The sequence below is a fragment of the Lynx rufus genome, unplaced genomic scaffold (assembly GCF_022079265.1).
Source record: "Lynx rufus isolate CCGP_SWC_20201006 ecotype Redwood Valley unplaced genomic scaffold, mLynRuf1.p SCAF_1, whole genome shotgun sequence".
In the NCBI taxonomy this organism is placed as follows: Eukaryota; Metazoa; Chordata; class Mammalia; order Carnivora; family Felidae; genus Lynx; species Lynx rufus.
The window spans coordinates 108,510,116-108,530,600 of NW_025814823.1; the positions used below are offsets into that span (position 1 = coordinate 108,510,116).

The 20,485-nt window shown below is 35.1% G+C and overlaps 1 protein-coding gene across 5 annotated transcripts in view; it reads right to left on the reverse strand.

Moving 5' to 3' along the window:
* Positions 1–20,485, reverse strand: part of RAPGEF6 (Rap guanine nucleotide exchange factor 6) — a 191,222-nt gene that overhangs the window by 123,789 nt on the left and 46,948 nt on the right. For all 5 annotated transcript variants that reach the window (XM_047084272.1, XM_047084264.1, XM_047084255.1 and 2 more), the window contains one exon: positions 901–1,044. In XM_047084272.1, the coding sequence (XP_046940228.1) occupies positions 901–1,044 (144 nt within the window). The remainder of the gene's footprint in view (positions 1–900; positions 1,045–20,485) is intronic.

The window sequence follows — 20,485 nt, forward strand, 5'->3', positions numbered from 1 at the left end:
ATGGCTAAATCCTTTGAGCTGTCTTAAATGTAACACTTATTCCACTATACAAAACTCCCTAAATAATCCTCCTTACTCCTAACATCGAAGGAAGCATTTCTGTTTCTGACAACCAAATGAATTAAACATACTCTCGGGAATTTTGTTGCAATCAATCTCTAGACTGTTTTTATATTTATATTTTATATTTTGCAATCAATCTCTAGACTGTTTTCTTTGAAAACTGATAAAATACACCTGGATTTAGTCTTTCTTAGATTATTCTTACTTCTTGATTCAAATACTTTTTAGTTTAAAATGAAGTTCTCTACAATTACAAAACTGAAGACTTCTGGAGAAACAGCTTATGTTTCTTATGGTGTGACAAAAGCTAATTATTTCATCTGCTTCTCTTTTTTCAATATTTGCATGTGAAAACCTATCGCTAACATTTGCGCATGTTTCTGTACTAACACACAGTATTTGTATTTCTCTCATATCACAAGGGAAAAAGTGACATATTTTTCTTTCTTTACATGTCTTACAGCTTATCAGGAAAAAAGCTCCCAACGAATCTATTACCTGAGTTCTCAGCTAGAACTCTAAGCTATATTCCATTCAGGCAATAAAAAGGCAAGAAAATCCACAAGTAAGTTCTAAAAAGATATGGTAAGAACTTTTTTTTTTTTTTTTTTACATTATTTAAACAAAACCAAAAGTAAAACAAAACTTCCACTGGTACATACAAGCATTTCTACCAAACTCAAGTGAGAAGTATTTTAACAAATGAAATACATTTATTTGTCTCAAAATTTTATCCATTAAGCCCAAAGTGATGCTATTATCAAAAATATATGTAAATTAAAGATACTATATATAAAAATTAAAGAAAATCCATGAACTATTCCTACATATACTCACAGAAAGATAGCTGTTAATGTCCACGTCATCGGTAATGGTTTGGCGCTCTCCTTTATAATTAATTTTCCGAAACCTTCGTCGAGACTGTCTGGCAGGAATTTCTCTTTGTAGAATACTATCTTCATTATCTTTGGAATTTTCTACCTGAAACACATGTTCACATTCCTGATTAAATATCCAATTTTTCCATATTACTGACAGTCTATGGAGTCTTAACAGGCTCATAAGGAGGATTCATTTACTTCTTGCAAGAAACTGCCTCAAGAAAATAGTCTGTATAGGACAATGTTCATGAGTTAAAGATTAAAGATGACATTATAATAAAGATCTGTAGACCACAGTTTCCTTCCAGGAAATAGTCTCACTCACATAAACATATAACCTCTAAGTCAAGTCACTTACCAGAAATGACAGCTGTTAACTACACCTACACATTCAATAATTACTACCTCTGAGTTAATCCAATTATAAGCTGCCTGATTATACATTTATTTTGGGGAACAATCATGGTTATGATTTCAGTGAAATGCTAAACGGAAAAACAAAAATGTTATGAATTCTTCTTTGGTGTCCATCTTAATATATGACAACAGCCAAGAGTAAGGCTGGCATCTTTTTTTAAGATTTTATTTTTAAGTAATCTCTACCTCCAATGTGGTGCTCAAACTCACAACCTCAAGGTCAAGAGCTGCACACTCCACCATCTGAGCCAGCCAGGCACCCCAAGTCTGGCATCTTTTAAGAAAGAAGTGAAAACTAATAATTACTGAGGCCTTAAAATGGGCCAGCATGCATAAACATACTACTGAGTTCACACAGCAGTCCTGTAAGCAAGTATTACTATCTCTAGTTTACAGATGAACAAAGTAAAATCCAAAGAGACTGATAACTTTCCACTCTCACATTGAAATACTCATTATTAAAGGTGAGTTGGTGGGATGCCTGGGTGGCTAAGTCAGTTAAGTGTCTGACTTTGGCTCAGGTTATGATCTTGTGGTTCGTGAGTTCAAGCCCTGCATCGGGCTATGTGCTGACAGCTCAGAACTTGCAGCCTGCTTCAGATTCTGTGTCTCCCTCTCTCTCTCTCTGCTCCTCCCCCACTCACGCTCATTCTCTCTCAAAAACAAATAAAAAAAAAATTTAAAGGTGAGTTGGAATATAGGTCTGTCTCCAACACTTATGGTACTGATACAAGACCACATTGCCTGTCCAGTCAGACTAAACCATACTTTTTGAAATTATTTTTAAAAAGGCATAATGATGTTCTAAAGTAAATCATGTAATTAACTTCATATCACATACATAATAATTTCAGTTTCCCCCACAAGTTTTCCTTCAAATGTTCTATCCTTTGCTATTATCAAAAATTTCTAGTCACCCAAGTGTGAAAATTTCATGAAAAATCCTAATTTCCCTGCTTGTCTTCCAAATCTTATCTTCAATCATTTCTCAGAACTTCTCAATTTTTGTTTTAAGAAATTCCTCTCACACTGCCCTTTCTTTCATTGCCATTACCACCATTCATTTTTCAAGTCTTACTTCAGTCCTGAACTACAATATATAACAGTTGATCCTGATGCTTTAGTCCTGTTCCTCTCCAATTCCATCCTATATGGTCCAATAAATCCCCCAGATAAATCATCATGTCTCCTGTTCAATGGACCTCTAATAGTTACTAAATAAATTTTAAACTATTAAAACTGATATTCAAAAGCCACATATACTCCATCTCCAAAATGTTTTTATTACTTTATCTTACACAAGTAGGCCTGGGAAAACTGCTTCTTTATTCTTCTCCCCACACACACACAAAAATCCCTCTCACATAAAAGCTCTAATGAGATATGCAAAATTTCCTGATGATTTCTCAGAAAGAGTTGATGTCTGTCTGCTTCAGTTATGAGAGGTATGAGAGTTCAAAAGTAGTGGCCAAGTCAATGTGACTATTCACTGGTCCCTATTAGTAACTTATATTCAACTTCCTTAATTTGTGCTACCCTACTCATTCTATCTTCACTTGCTGAAATACTACCAATCATTTAAGACATATTTCAATTACCATCTCTTCCATAACCAGAAAAAACATTCCTCTCCTCCAGATCATAATTAGTTTATTCTGTGTACACAACCTAGATTTCTCATTAAAAGGGCATGTTCTTGGGGCACCTGGGTGGCTCAGTAGGTTGAGTACCTGACTTTAGCTCAGATCATGATCTCACCTTTCGTGAGTTTGAGCCCCATGTCAGGCTCTGTGCTGACAGCTCAGAGCCTGGAGCCTGCTTCAGATTCTGTGCCTCCCCCCTCCTTCTCCCCCTCCTCCACTTGCACTCTGTTTGTCTCTCTCAAAAATAAACAAACATTAAAAACAAATTATTTTTATAAAAAAAAAAAAAAGGACATGCTCTCCAGCGCCTTCAGGCCTTTGCATATGCTGCTGTTCCTACTGCCACAAAGCCCATTACTCCTTTGCTAACATCTTGGCATCCTCCACATACTTCGTGACCCAGTTTAAACAACCCTTCCTCTGCCCCAGAAAGCTGCTACCCTTTCTACAGCACTAAGCAGATTAACCATAATTATTACTAGATAAGCTCATCTCACTAACAAGTTTCCTAAGACAGGAAATGTATTATATATTTATCTTTGTTTACTTAGCATTCAAAAAGTTTGCCAAACTGGGCAATACATTAGATTCTTTCTCATCAGACATGTTAGATCCTTGGAAATACGTACTCAAGAAATATGAGGGTAGGCAGAATAAGTTACTATTCTGAACGGTAAAATCCAGAGACAGAGAAGAATAATAACCACCTCAACAACTAAAGAATTTTGAATAGGTAGCAATATATGCTACCTCCTTGAGATTCAATTTGCTCTTCTAAAAAATGATGGGAGAACTACCACAGAATCACTACACAATACTATGTACCAGAAACTTTAAGTTATATCATTTAAAGTTCACATGGCCCTATTACACAGCTACTCTTTCTGTTTTGATACATGGTACAGAGTCTCATGAAACTTAAGTAATTCATACAGGTGGGTAAGGACTCAAAGCCCACGTGTGACTACTAAAAAGTTCATCTCCTTCACACTGCCTTATCTCAAGGGATGAATTAGATCACCCACTTTAGGTGAAATTTCAATATCATATAACCCTTAAATCTTCCAATATCTACCAATTATTGAGCAATAGCAGAGATACACAATAAAGGCTTTTCAAAATATAAATAGTAAATTAAATCTAGGAAAGGAGTTTCTAAGCCTCAAAATTTTAAGTACCAAATGAAAAGAAAAACCAAACAATATATGAAGGATTAAGTACCCTTAACAAATCTCCCTCCAAATACAACTGAAGTGTGAGATTTAAAAAAAATAAAAATAAAAAAATAAAAGCAAGCAAATGCATACCTCATGGCACAAAGGTAAGAAATCTAAAGGCCAACAACAAAGTGAAAGCAAATACCAGGAGACAGGCTACCAGATTTCTCAACTCTAGAGACTAGACCCTCCACTTTGATGGCTGTAGGAAGTGAGAAAGTCAAGAAATAGAAAATCCACCAAAAATGGGAAACCCAACAGGAGACTTACTCGTGAAGCTCAACCTACTTACTTGAACCCTCACTGTTAGGGGTCTGGAGCAAAGGGCCCACTCTGCAGAGGAAGACAGTAAGAAAACTCGCTTGGCACTGAGAGAAGGGGGAGCAGGGGGCAGGTGGAAAGCAACCAAACAAACAAAAAACATTTTCCCTAAGAATCTAAAACGTAAGTCATCCCTCATGCAGGTCTGTACTTTAAATCTGTTAATACCTTAACCATGTAAGTAAATTTAAAGGCATTCAGGACTGGTAATGTACATATGCAATGGGTAAAAACAAATCTAAAACCTCTTTGCAAGAATGCAACTTTAACCTAAACCTCAAAAACTTTGCACACCTAAAATTCAAGACATATGACCTCATGGACAAACATACTTTCTCCCTCAAAAAACAAGGGAAAAAAAACCCCAACTACAACAAAACCCCAACACGAGAACAAATAATAGACATGATGAACAATAACGGCCAGAAAAAGGACAACAGACTCATACTTGCAAACACTCCCATGTATTTTAAGTATCAGAAAATATAAAGTTATAATAAAAAAAACCTTCAAACAGAAAGAAATTTGGAAATGAGCCAGATATTATAAATAACAACTAAGAAGATAAGGCTTGACATGGACAAAGAAAAAAAAATTTCTCTCAAGTGCCCTTCCTCCCCAGTGCCAGGCTAGCAAACAATGAGGAATAAGGAAAAGCAGTGTTCATTTATGAAAAGGATCACAACATGGAGAGCCTGTATGAAACATAAGAGCAGAAGAAAGGCCTAAAACTGGGGGGTGGAACAAGAACACTTAGAAAAATCTTCCAAGAAACCAATCCCAATCCTAACCACAAAGTGAAACTAGAGGAATTTGAAAGCATTAGTGAACTAAAGGTAACTGTAATAATAAAAAAATCCAAACCTAGCTCAACTCTAGCAGAAGAAGAGGTGTGGCAGGCTTAAACACTATCTATCCTAAGTCTCTATTACCTTACACACAATGTGTATCATTAAATCCAAAACAATGAGTCATATAAAAATAAAAAGGGTAAAGAAACAAACAGCAAAAACAAACAAAAATCTAATACACTGCTACAAGACAAAGCAAACAATAGAGCAATCCATGAAAATCAGACATGACCCAGATACGGAAACTATCAGAGAATTTAAAGCAACTATGAATGATATAATAAAGGTAGAAAGGTAGACCATATGAACAGATAAAAAATTTCAGCAGAAATAAAATAATAGAGTAAAATTACAATGCGAGAAACAAAAAACATGGTACTAAAGATGAAAAAGATGTTATGCAACTGAATTAAGAAGTAGTGAACTGAAAAGACAAAAAAAATTACCCAAACTGAAATACAGAAAAAAAAAAAAAAAAAAGAGAGCAAGAAAAGAAAGATGAGGAAAGTAAACAGTGTATTGAGATGTAACTAAAAAAAGTATTAGGAAACTGGGAAGATAAGGCCAAAAGAAATCATACAGGATGCAGTATAAAGTCAGGATGAGATTAAAAAAAAAAAAAAAAGGAAATCACAGAAGATACAGATAGGCTGAAAAAATTTAACCTATACTTAAAGTTCAAGAAGGAGATGACAGAAGAATAAGATCATGTCCAAAAAAAAATGAAACTTTGATTAAAACAAAAACAAAACCCAAAGAGGTCCAACAAATCCCAAGCAGGATAAATGAAAAATACAAATACAAATTCATACAGCAATGATAAGACGACTTTTAACACAGCCAGAAGGAAAATGATGATCCTCTATAAAGGAAGGTCAACTAGATTAGTAACTGACTTCTCAAAAAAAAAAAAAAAAAAAGTGACAGAATGGGACCATATTGACCACTGAGAAAAAAAAGGATTCTCCTCACCAAATTGCATTCATGGCACAACAATACTCAAGAATGCAAACAGTTTTGATGCTGACACTTCGTAGTCAAACTTTAGACTTCTTCTTAGTATCTATGATTTTGTACAACTCTTTCACACTGGAAAAAAACTGATTACTAATGATGTTTATTTATACGTATATTAGTACCTACACTATATTAACAATAAGCTACAAGTTTCAATTATGTCCAAATATATCTTAAAAAAAATCTTTTTTTTATGTTTATTTATTTTTGAGAGCTGTCAGCAGAACCGGAAGCAGAGCTTGAATTCACAAACCACGAGATCATGACGGGAGCTGAAGTTGGACACTTAACTGACTGAGCCACCCAGGCGCCCCAAATAAATGTATCTTAAGGTGCAGAATTTCCTTTCATAATATACATATACATGTTACCTATCCATATATAACAGCTTTAACAATATCAATATTACCACCAACATCCCGGTACTACATAGTCTTGTTTCCTAATGATTTATGCATACACTGTAATAATAGTAATTACATACTACGTCATAAATGTAATACATGTTTATGTATGTCTAATAATGTATGTATCTATACACACACACTAACAAAATTTTTAACACTGCCATTACTACTAAAAATAAGACTACTGGCCCTTTCTGTCCTTATGACTTATCCCATTAGAAATGCACAGACAAGGGGCACCTGGGTGGCTCAGTCATTTAAGCAATGACTCCTGATTTTGGCTCAGGTCATGATCCAGCAGTGGCGAGAGTGAGCTCTGTGTTGGATTCTGTGCTGGGTGTGGAGCCTACTTGAGATTCTCTCTCTCCCTCTTTCACTGACTCTCCCTGGCTTGCACTCCTGTGCTGCTTTCTCCAAAAAAAAAAAAAAAAAAAAAAAAAAAAAAATGCACAGACAAAATACTGCCTTTTAAAGTCACTAGAAACAATAAATCTTGGTAGAATTATACCAACAATTTTACATATATGAAATTCACCTTTTTTGTTTTTGATTAAAGATTACATTTTTTCCCTCCTTTATGAATTATTTTAAGTATATAAAAATCTTTGTATGGCTGAACTAATGAGGTCAGTCTTCTCAGGTTTCTTCTAGCTCTTCTTTTTTATCCTTCCACATGTATTTTTGACAAAATCACCACCATACCTGATGGTATTTTTCAGTGGGATCTCATCAAATTTACAAGGTATCCAAAGGAAAATTAATAATTTTATGATAGGAACTCACTATTTAAGAACATGGTTATCTCATTTTTTTCAAATTTCTTAAATTTATAGCAAAGTATTTTTAAATTTTTTTAAAGTTTTTATTTTTGAGAGAGAGAGAGAGAGCAGCACAAGCTGGGGAGGGAATGAGTGAGAGGCAGACACAGAATCAGAAGCAGGCTACAGGCTCCCAGCCGCCAGCACAGAGCCCAACACGGGGCTCGAACCAATGAACCATGATCATGACGACCCCGATTGAAGTCAGATGCTTAACTGACTGAGCCACCCAGGCGACCCTACAGCAAAGTATTTTTATGTCAATGTATTCTTCTCTTATGTGATATGTATGTGTATGTGTGTATAAAACAGGTCAATTGCTTCATCTCCCTAAAAAAATCTGCTGGGATTCTGATGGGGATTGAACTCAATTTTACAGGAATTTAGGCAATATTCCTTTCTCAAAAATCCTCACTCTCTTGATTTAGATCTAAAGATTTCAAAATTATTTATAGTTTATATACATGTTTCCTACAACTTTTTTTAGATCTATTCTAATGTATATGGACTTCTTGATGTTTACAACTGGTATGTTCACTAAATTACATTTTTCTAAATACCTGTTTCTCATAAATATAAATACAGTTGATTTCTGTATATGAATAAGCATCCTGTGACCGTGCTAAAATCACTTATTAATTCTAAAAGTTTATGTGTATATATTTTTTTATTTCCTACATACAAATCATTTCATCTGTTAAGGGCAGTTCTATATTTTCTTCCCCTATCTATCCTTCTTCCCTTCCCTAAATTCACCTAAGCACTTCTTAGCCAGGGATTTTAGTAATGCTGAGCTTTCCATATATTCCCAAATTCCAGGATAAAATTTTCAATATTTACTGTATTAACACAGATACCTTTAATAAGGTTATGAAAGTTTCCTTCTTTTCCTAGTTTGCTAAAAGTTTCAAAAATCATAAATGGGTTTTGAGTACTACCAAATGCTTATTCTGTATCTATATAGATGATCATATGACTCTTTAATTACATTACTCTAATTTTCAAATATAGACATACCTCAGAGATATTGCAGGTTTGGTACCAGGCTACTTTAATAAAGCAAATATTGCAATAAAGTAAGTCAAATAAAAATTTTCACTTCCCAATGCATAACTTCTGTTTATAAAACACTGTTGTTTAGTAAGTGTGCAACAGCATTATGTCTGAAAAACAAAGTACATTCCTTAATTAAAAAATACTTTGATAAAAAATGATAACCATCCTCTAAGCTTTCAGTGAGCTATAACCACTGATCATAGATCACTGTAACAAATATAATAATGAAAAAGTCTGAAATACTGCAAAAAATTACCAAGAAGGGATAAAAAGACACAGAGGTGAGCAAATGCTGTTTTAAAACGGCATCAAAAGAATAGCTCACCAAGGGTTCCACAAACTTTTAATTTGTAAAAACACTGTATTTGAGAAGCACAATAAAGCAAACTGCAATAAAACAAATTACCACCTGCTAATTCAATCAAGCTTGCAACTCTGGAAATAAATTCAACATAGTCGTGATAGTTTATCCTATGTATCACTGGGATTTGATTCTCTAATAGTTTAGAATTTTTAGATTTTTCATTAAAATAAACAAACAAACAAGCTGAGGTGCCTGGATGGCTCAGTTGGTTAAATGTCCAACTCTTGATTTTGGCTGAGGTCATGATCTCAGGGTTTGTGAGTCCAAGTCCTGTGTTGAGCTCTGAGCTGATAGCACAGAGCTTGCTTGGGATTCTCTCTCCCCCTCCCCTGCTCATAGGCTCGCTTGCTTGCTCACTAGCTCTCTCAAAATAAACATTAAAAAACAAAACAATAAAAACCCACTAACCTGTGATAGTGCCTTTCTGTGATGTGATGTACTTGTCAGGTTTTGCTGTCACAATCAAACTGGGCTCTCACACACTACTTATATGTCAATAAAAATAAAATTAAACTGGATGCATTAAAAAAAAAAGCAATTAGCCTCTTTCAAGACTTTTTGTATTCTTTCTTATTTCAATGTTGGAAAAACTTCACCAGTGAAACAATGTGGGTGGATATTTCCAAATGAAAAAGGTCTGTTAATTACAGATTCACTTTCTTCCTATAATGGATCATGAAGCTTTTCTGTGTGTATGCATGCATGAGCTTGTTTTGGTAAGCTGTATTTTTCAAGGAATTTGATGATCTAAAATTTAAAATTTAAGTTTTAAATAACTTTTTTAATTTCTATCTTACAATGTGAGTGCATGAGCACGGGAAACAGGAGCAGAAGGAGGGAGGGGGGAAGGAGGGAGGGAGAGGGAGAGAGACAAAGAGAATCCCTTGACCCTGGAAATGTGACCTGAAATGAAATCAAGAGTTGGATGCTCAGGGGCGCCTGGGTGGCTCAGTTGGTTAAGCGGCCGACTTCGGCTCAGGTCATGATCTCACGGTCCGTGAGTTCGAGCCCCGCGTCGGGCTCTGTGCTGACAGCTCGGAGCCCGGAGCCTGTTTCAGATTCTGTGTCTCCCTCTCTCTGGCCCTCCCCCGTTCATGCTCTGTCTCTCTCTGTCTCAAAAATAAATAAACGTTAAAGAAAAAAAAAAGAGTTGGATGCTCAACCGATTGAGCCACCCAGGTGCCTGATATTAAGCTATGCAACATGTTTTGTTCTTGACTACTTTTGACAAAGGTTTATCAAATTTATTACTCTGTTCTGAGAAACAACTTTTACTCGTATTGATTCTCTTTAAGTTTGATTTACATGTCACTGATTTTTTAATTTATCTTGTTTCTTGGCTTCTAATTTCTGTAGGTATAGTTTGCTGCTCTCTAATTTCTTGACGTGGATGCTTCATTGAGTCTCAGCCCTTCCTTACAGCATTAAGGCTTAAATTGCTCAGCTAAGATGCAAGACGAATTTCATACATTTTGATATATCATCTTCATTCAGCTCCAAATATTTTCTCATTTTCATAGTGACTCTCTGACAAGTGATTTAAAGTATATTCCTGGGGGTGCCTGGGTAGCTCAGTTAGGCATCAGACTTCAGCTCAGGTCATGATCTTGCGGTCCATGGGTTTGAGCCCCAAGTTGGGTTCTGGGCTGACAGCTCAGAGCCTGGAGCCTGCTTTGGATTCTGTGTCTGTCTCTCTGCCTCCCCTCCTCATACTCTGTGTCTCTCCCAAAAATAAATAAACGTTAAAAAAATAATAAAATAAAGTATACTCCTGAATTTCACAAGTTGCATTTTGTTCTAGCTGTTTTTGTAATTGGTTTTTAGATTAACTCCATGGTGGTCAAAAAACAAACTAAAAATTAAATTCTTTCCTGAGATTTATTTTATGTTCCAGAGAATAGCCACATTTAAAAATAATCCATGTGCACTTGAAAAGTAAATGCATTCTGTTATTAATGGGTGTAATGTTCTTTATAGAACTATTGGGCAGAGGTTCAAATCCTCAATCCTTACTGATTCCTCATGCTTGCTTTATCACTTTTAGAGGGATGTTTAAATCTCTCACTGTCCTTGTGGATTTGTCAAGTTTTCTTTTTACTGATGACCACTTTTTATATATCTTATAGCTGTGTAAATAAGGGATATAAAAATCTAGGAGTGTTTAACCTTGATACATGTTTATCATTAGGAAATACTGTTTATGCATTAAATAATGCTTCTTGCCTTAAAGTACACTTTGAGGATTGGAGACACACCAGCTCTTTCGGTTAATGCTTTTAAGACACAACTTCTTCCATATAATTGTTTTCCCCTTGCTCTTTTTTTTCCTCCTCCACTAATTCTCAGCCAGAAGACTGAGAAGTTCTGTTTCTTCTCAAACTTTATATTTACACTGCTATTTTTTTTGAAGTGGCATATAATTGTGTTTTAAAATTTTTAATCTGGGGCACCTGGGTGGCTTAGTTAGTTAAGGGTCTAACTCTTCATTCTGGCTCAGGTCATGATCTCACAGTTCCTGAGTTTGAGCCCTGCCTTGGGCTCTGCAATGACAGCATGGAGCCTACTTGGGATTCTCTATCTCCCACTCTCCATCCTGCCCCCACTCACGTGCACGCATGCTCTCTCTCTAAATAAACTTAAAAAAATCTGATAATTGCTTTTTTACTGGAACACTTATTTCATTTACATTTACTGTAATTTCTGATATACTTGAAGGGAAATCTAACATCTTATGTTCTTTGATCCTATTATGTTGTTTCTTCTCTCCTGTGTTTTATTTTCATTTATTATTACATTTCTTTTTTTTTTTTTTTTTTAAGTAGGTTTCATGCCTAACACAGAGCCCAATGTGGGGCCTGAACTCACAACCCTGAGATCAAGACCCAAGCTGAGATCAACAGCTGGATGCATAAGCAAGTGGCCACCCAGGTGCCCTCCAATTCTCCTCCTATTAATTGTAAGCTGTATATTTAGATGACATATATGCTTGACTTATTAAAATCCACTATTAGTATATTTACCACTTTCTAGAAAATGCAAACATCTAAGTATTCTTCACTCCATCCCTCCTTTTCTTATGTCATGTGTTTAATGTGGAAAAGACACTTAAAACTGGTTTCTGTAGTCAATACACATATAAATTCTTTACACTGCCCTTATTTCTTTCTACCTATCTATGCTTCCATCTGTGATTCCCTCTTGCCTGAAAAACTCCCAGTTAGTAAACTGAGTGCCTGTCTACAGATGAAAATGTTCTTAGCTTTTGTTGGAAAATTGTTCAATCCTTAACAAACGTACCTTAAATTTTTGCTGTCAGTAGGTGTTTTACCAGTTGTGGTGGTTTAAAAGTAATGTATTTTCTTTTTATAACTCTGTTCTTGGTTTCCGGTTTTATTGTAATGTGCTTATGCCAAAGTTTCTTTGTATTTACCCTGCCTTGAGATTGTAGAGTTCTAAAATCTGTGAGTTGATTTCTTTTGATAGTTTTGGAAAATTCTCAGCCATTCTCTCTTCCATTACTTCTGTCATGTTTTCCTTCTATGAATCCAATTACTCATGTAAGACCTTTTCTATTATCTGTCTCCTACACTCCATCATGTATTTTTAAAGTTTTTTCTTCATCTGTTCATTTTCTTCCTGCTTATAATTCAGTTGCCTAACCCACTATTCAGCCAAGTTTTATCTTCTGTAAAACTCACCTACTGAGTTATTTTCATTTATAGATGTTTCTAGTTGTAGAAGTTGGAATTCATTCTTTCATTTTACAGTTTCTAATCTTCTAAAACTCTCCACTAAATCCCTGTAATACCCATCAGCTGTTTTAAAATCTGCATGTTACCTCTGATATTTGGATCTCCTGTGAATTTATTCCTTCTGCCCATTTTCCCTCTGGTTTCTCTATACTTTTTGATGTACTCCACGGAGACTTTACCTATTTCATCAACTGTTAAATGGTTTTCCAAAGACAGTGCATCACTTTCTATTTCTACCAGCGATGTATGAGTGCTTGAATTTCTCTACACCCTTGCCAATACTTATTATGGTCCACCTGTTCTCTTGCTGTTCTTTTACTATCTGTGGGGAAACAAAGTCTTCCCTGGGCCTCTTGTGCTTCCACACATTTTGCTGCATTGGCCAAGAATGCAGAGTCCTAACCACTCATTAACTAGGCCATTTCTCAGAGCTGTGCTTGTAGTTAGCAATCCTGAAGGATGAGATAATGTTTCCTGCTGGGAAAAAAAAAAAAAGCAGGCTGCTCACTATAAAACCAGTCATTCCCCAAGCTCAGTGATTCTCAGTTGCGATGCAAACCTACTATGTGTGTGGCATCAGTATGGGCCACTCAGCATTGCCTCTGTGGGACCTGGGAAGCAAGAGGAATCTAGAGAAATATGCTAATGATATGCTGCTTGCTAAACTACAAGTAAAAAAGTTCTCTGTTTCTGACCCACAAGTCTTAAGTCTTCTGCCAACATATATGAAATAAGTAAACTACCAGATTACATAGTAATCAAATCCCACACGTGATAATTATCTAGTTTAGCATTTTTATTGCTATTTTAACACTCACCCATTTTTACGCAATCAATAACATCAATAAAGCTTATTCTTTTTCCTATTTCACTCTCCCTTTTCCTTCATTTGTATTATTTCTATTCTATCACAACATATAAAACTGTAGTGTTTCCCTCACATCTCTACCTGTGTTTTAGTCTTACCAGTACATTTATATATTTTAAACATTCATCTTTGTTTCTTTTACTGAGGTTTTTCCAGTTATTTCTCAGGTGGATTAAATATCCTCTAGCAGATTCCTTAAAAACAGCTCATGGGTGTGTTCCCTAAGTTCTTCTATGTTGAAAACTGTTTTCCCCTAACCCTGATAAAGATAGTGTGGCTGATATAAAATCATTAGTTCATACTTTCTTTTTAATTTTATTTATTTTTCTTATTAATGTTTGAATGCTTCTATTTAGTTTTGTGTGTGTGTGTGTGAGAGAGAGAGAGAGAGAGACAGACAGAGAGACAGAATCTGAAGCAGGCTCCAGGCTCCCTGCCCAAGAGAGAGACAGAGACAGAGAGAGAGAGAGAGAGAGAGAGAGAGAGAGAAAGAGAGACAGAATCCGAAGCAGTCTCCAGGCGAGAGAGAGATGGGGGGGGGGGGGGGAGAGAGAGAGAGAAAGAAAGAAAGAGAGACAGAATCCGAAGCAGGCTCCAGGCTCCCTGCCCAATGCAGGGCTCAAACCCACGAACTATGAAATCATGACCTGAGCTGGAGTCGGACGCTAACTGCCTGAGCCACCCAGGCGCCCCTATACTTCCTTTTTTTTGAATGCTGCTCTACTGTCCCTTGTTTTGATTGTCCCAGTGTTATTTTAAATATTTGAATCAGTTCAATTTGTTTGCCTTTGAAAGTTATGTGAGGTTTTTAACTGTAAGCTTCAAGGATTTTTTCTTTGAAATCAAATAATTTTATCAGGAAATGTCCTGGAAATGGTAGTTATGGGCTCATTTCCCCAGTTCCCGCAGACCCTTTACATGTATAGATCTGAATCTTTTTTAATTTCTAAATAATTTTCATTAAGTATTGTTTTAAATATAGTTGCTTTCCATGGATTTCTCTGTCTTGGAAGTGTTAAAATTATGAACATTATCCCTTCATTGCCTAACTTTAATTTTCACTATTTTCTCTGACACTTGTTCTATTCCAGCTTTGAGATACAATTCACATGTAAGATTGTTTAAATTCAGGGGTGCCTGGGTGGCATAGCTGGTTAAGCATCCGACTCTTATCTTGGTTCAGATCATGATCCCACAGTCGTGGGTTCAAGCCCCCCATCAGGCTCTTCGCTGATGGTGTGGAGCCTGCTTGGGATTCTCTCTCTTCTTCTCTCTGCCCCTTCCCTGCTTGTGCTCGCTCTCTCTCAAAATAAATATATAAACTTAATAAAAAAATTAAGATGGTGTAAATTTAAGGTATACAATGTGCTGATTCAACACATTTATATGCGAAATGATTTATCATCATTGCCTTAGCTAACACCTCCATCACATAACTACCATTTCGTTTCTGGGGTGACAAAGTTTAAGATCTGCTCTCTCAGCAGCTTTCAAGTACATTAATACTTCTCACAACTTGTACTTCATTCTTTTTGTCATTTTCATTTAGTTTTTTCCTTTTTTTTTTTTTTTTAAGTATAGTTGACACACAAGGTTAGTTTCAGGTGCACAACATAGTCATTTGACAAGTTTATACATTATGCTATGCTCAGAGCTACCATCTGTCACCATACACATTTGTCTTTTTCAGTCTGACTTATTTCCTTAAGCATAATATCCTCTAGGACCTTCCATGTTATCACAAATGTCAACATCTCATTCTTTTTATGGCTGAGTAATATTCCATTGCATATATACTATATCTTCCTTATCTATTTGCCTATAGACACTTAGGTTGCTTCCAATTCTTGGGTACTGTAAATAGTGATGCAATAAACATAGGAGTGAATGTATCTTTTCAAACTAATGTTTTTGTTTTCTTTGCAGAAATACCGACCAGTGGAATTACTGGACCATATGGTACTACTTTTTAAAAATTTCTGAGGAACCTCCATGCTATTCTTCACACTGGCTATAACAATTTACATTCCGACCAACAGTGTGTGAGGATTCCTTTTCTCTACATCCTCACTAACCTTTATTTCTTGCCTTTTTTCATAGGTATAACATGATATCTCACTGTAATTTTGATATGTTCAATGTACCTTATTAAACTTTCATTTGAGTGTATTCTCCCTGAGGCGTCCTTTGTTTCTAAAATAATTTTTTCCTGTCTCTTCAATTCCTTTACTGATTTTATACTCTTTGATTCTATTTTTCTTCTCATTTTCTTTTCTTGGTTTTTGAATTCCTGATTTTACGTTTTTAAAAAGTGTCCTCGAATGCTTGACTGAATATGTTTATCTCTAAAGTATGGTCAATTTTCATCTGCATGGTTTTTTTTCTAGAATGGGGATAATTGGTATGTAATGAATCTGTTTCTCATTTTTTTTGTAATAACTATATGCATTTATTCACCTTCCCTTTTTATCTTTTTGTGATACTGGAATGTTTTACAAGATTCCTAGTTTAATAGGAAATTATCAAATACTTTGAGGTCCAGGTATTTTAGGATACTTTTTCCTTGTTTTGCAGGGTGGGAGGTGGGGAAAGGCATCATAAGACTGTAATTTTGTGTTCACTTTGTCTTGCAGAAACCTAAAATTTCCCAATGTGTTTCTTTCTTCTTTAGCACTTAAATACCTTTGTCTTAACCCCGAAGATACACACTTAGAAGACGACTTTAGCAAATCATTTCATTTTAAATGACTTCCCTGTAATCTGTGTTCTGATCTATCACACACACACACACACACACACACACACACACACACACACACACAATTTTACATTTTGTGTGGAGTTAGTCCTTCTGGCAGTGCAGGTTAACCTTAGTCCCCTTGTTAGCTTCCATCTTGTGTGTTTTCTGCAAATCTGCTTGGTTGGCCTTTGCTCACCACAAAGCCTTGGATGGCTGAGGGTTGGGAAAAGACATAGAGTGGGAGAGATAACATGCTGAGAATTGGTGGGTTTTCTCCTTTTACTTACTATTACTTTTAAAATTTGTCATTCTCTGCTTCCAAGTTATGCCATGAGCATGGTATATGTGTACAATTCTTTCACTCTTCTTGTAGTTCTGCATTGTATTTGGAGGAAATGTTGGGAGACACTTTGTTAACTGGTTATCATTGTCTTCTACCCAGAGGAGTGAGTTCTAACTTTTTAAAAAGGAACTAACAGGGGCGCCTGGGTGGCGCAGTCGGTTAAGCGTCCGACTTCAGCCAGGTCACGATCTCGCGGTCCGTGAGTTCGAGCCCCGCGTCGGGCTCTGGGCTGATGGCTCAGAGGCTGGAGCCTGTTTCCGATTCTGTGTCTCCCTCTCTCTCTGCCCCTCCCCCGTTCATACTCTGTCTCTCTCTGTCCCAAAAATAAATAAACGTTGAAAGAAAAAAAAAAAATTAAAAAAAAAATAAAAATAAAATAAATAAATAAATAAATAAAAAGGAACTAACAAATTCTAGAAAGCAATACAGGTTAAAAGTTAAATAATGTTGTCATGGGGAAGGTCTTTCTAATAATAAGCATGACCCTAACCAGAAAGTTCTAGGAGGAAAATACCTTTATAGACTAAAAAAAAAACCTGATGTAAAATTCATTTTAACTTCAGTGAGAAAATGATATATTTACAACACTGTATAAGCAAAAGGGCACATTCCTTAATAAAAAGCTCTTAATAAAAAAATTTTTTTAAATAAAAAGAAGAAGAATCCAGGTAGGAAAATGGGCAAGACAGAATAACAGTAAGAAAAAAAACAAATGCCCATAAATAGGTATATGAAAGTACGCACAAGTAAGCTGCAAGAGGGAGATTTCCTTATAATATGTCAGATTAAGAATATTAACAGGTGATCAGGAAGATGTTCATTACCAGGCATTCCCAATCACTAGAGGAGTTACTCAAATTTGTACAAATATACAGTCAAACCATTTGAAAGAACTTATCAAAATAAGAAACATTTACTTCTATCATATTTGCAATTCTACCTTTAAGGAATGCTAAATAATTTCATCTAAAAAAATACAGAATACCAAGGATTTATACTGGTACAAAATATTTAATACATTTTTATATATCAAAAGATATAATATTGGGGCACCAGGCTGGCTCAGTCAGTAGAGCATGCAACTTGATCTTGGGGTCGTGAGTTCAAGCCCCATGTTGGGCGTGGTGCATACTTTTAAAAACCATGTTGTCATGGTGATAAACCAAAAAAAAAAAAAAAATCAAGATTCATAGGATATTTCTTCAGAAATATCAGAAATAAAAATCTTAAAACTATTTTGTATTATCTTTTCCTATAACTTATAAAGCATTTTTTTTTATGCTGCTCATCAATGAAATGAGGTTTCAGAATTTAAAAATTACCAACCAACCAACAATCAATCAATAAATATTTGATGTGATTTTTTGGTAATTTTTAAGATATTATATACACACAATTTTTTTTCTGAAACATCTTAGTATAAATTGACCCCAAAATATGTCAATATATATTTCCTAAGAGCAAAGATTTTGTATCACACAACCCAAGTATATTTCTCAAAATCAGCAAATTCAGTATTATCTAATCCACAAGTCCATATTCAATTTTCATCAATTGTGCCAAATGCATTTATAGCCACATTGCCCCTCTGTGTCCAAGATTTAATACAAGATCAAGCATTGTGTTTAGTAATGTGTCTTTTTTTGGTCTTTAATCTAGAATAATTCCTCAGTCTTTCTCTGTGTTTTTTGACACTGGAATGTTTAGAGTATAGGCCAGTCAATTGGTAGAATGTCTTCAATTTGTTTTGTCTGGTAGTTTCTAATGACTACATTCAGGCATGCATTTCTGGCAGGAAATGCTCACAAATGTGATATTTTGTCCTTCTCAGTTCATCATATCAGGACTAGTATGTTATCAGCTTGTGCCCAGACTGATGGTGGTAGCAATGATATTCATTATAGGGGTATCCTCGATGTTACGCCATTAGAGATTTGGTAATTTTTCCCTTCATAAATGATTTGTGGAGAGATATGTTCAGATTATGTAAGTATTCTGGTTTTTCAAACATTAGTCCCCAAGTCTTAGCATTCATTAGTGATTTTCTAAAATCATTTTTTCTGTATTTATTAGTTCACATTACATTATCAGGAAGAACATCTCCCTCATTCATTCATCCATATCCAGAGAACTTATAAATTCTTATGTTATATACAGGGGTATGATTAATTAATATGAATTTTTATGTAGATTCTCAAATTGTCCCAGATTTGGCAAACAGGAGTTCTTTTAATCTGGTTCCTCTGTCTTTTGCCAGGTTCCTATAATTCTCTGAGTATTTCCTTGCTTTTAGGATGGATGATTAAAATATTTTATACTTTGATATAGAGGTAAGTTATAAGGATTATACATTTGTAAAATCTCAACAACTTGTACACTTAAAATAGATGTATTTGTGCACATCACTCTAGCTAGCAGCACTGTGCACTGTCTCCAATGTTATGAGCAAGCAATTCTTAAACCACTCTGTGTAAATAAATATAATGATAATAGAAATCAAGCTTCTCACTGGTAGAAAAAGGAGGTACAAAAAAGCCAAGAGGAAAGGCCAGAATAAATTCTAGGTATCAAACACATATAGAAAGAAAGATATATGTACACATAAGTGTGTGGGTATACATACACTCACAGATATATTTTCTAACTCTGTTTATTGAGAGGCCCTATAAGCAAAGAGGTGCTTGGAGCAATGAAAACAACTGGCAGCCACATCATGGCTTTAAATACTGTCCTCCAGTAAAAGCAAGCAGGTGTCCTTAGAGAAAAGGCTAACTTCAGATATGAGAAGAAAAAAGCTTTCCCTTTGACTTAAGGGAAAAATTAATTTAATAATATATGAGTGATTAATTTCTACGTTATTAGCTTAACATAGTGAACTAAATACTTAAAAATGGTTAAGATAGTAAATTTTATGTTGAGTATTTTACCACAATAGAACCAAACAACAACAACAAAAAAATGCACATGAGAACACTGCAGTAAAAAGCACAATTCTTTCCTGATAAAGTAAAAGAAATACAAAATAGATCAAATGACAAATCAGTGAGAAAACCAGTACTTCTTGAGCTAGTTTTCTTGCCATGTCCCTCAATACATTTATTTAAAAGGGAGAGTTCTGAGGCCTTACTAGATACACTATATATACCAACACTTAAACATAATACATAGTCCAAGCCTTGAGCAAACTTCAATGGACTTAACATTCACTGAATACTTACTATGCAAGCAGCACTCTGCAATCCTAACAAAGACACAAACTAATTAAGACCTAATTTTTGTCTTTTAGGAGTTAAAATATGAAATTTAGGACAGTCAGTGCATGATAATGTAGGTGATCAAGTTTGTAGAAGAGAAAACAGAAACTATTTGAAGATGTGCATGACAACAGCACCATGAAATGGTAAAATGGTTTAGTTTTGATGCCTGACAATAAAATCCTTCATTAAGAATGCAATCTCACTTCTCAATAGTTTAAAATCAAGTTAGATGACAGGATCATCTACATGAGATGCTAGGAGGACAATGAGTCGATCGAGGTCATCTCAGAACAGGTTAAAACAAAGCTGTGTTTTTGGTTTTTTTAATGCTTAGAAAACAAAATAAAGTTAGATTTTCTAACTTTACATCAACTACCTAGATTTCTTAGGAAAAAGGATTATTCCTTAAATATACTCTAAGTAAAAATATTAAGATCTAAACCACTTACTTGGTTATAATTTTGTGTCTC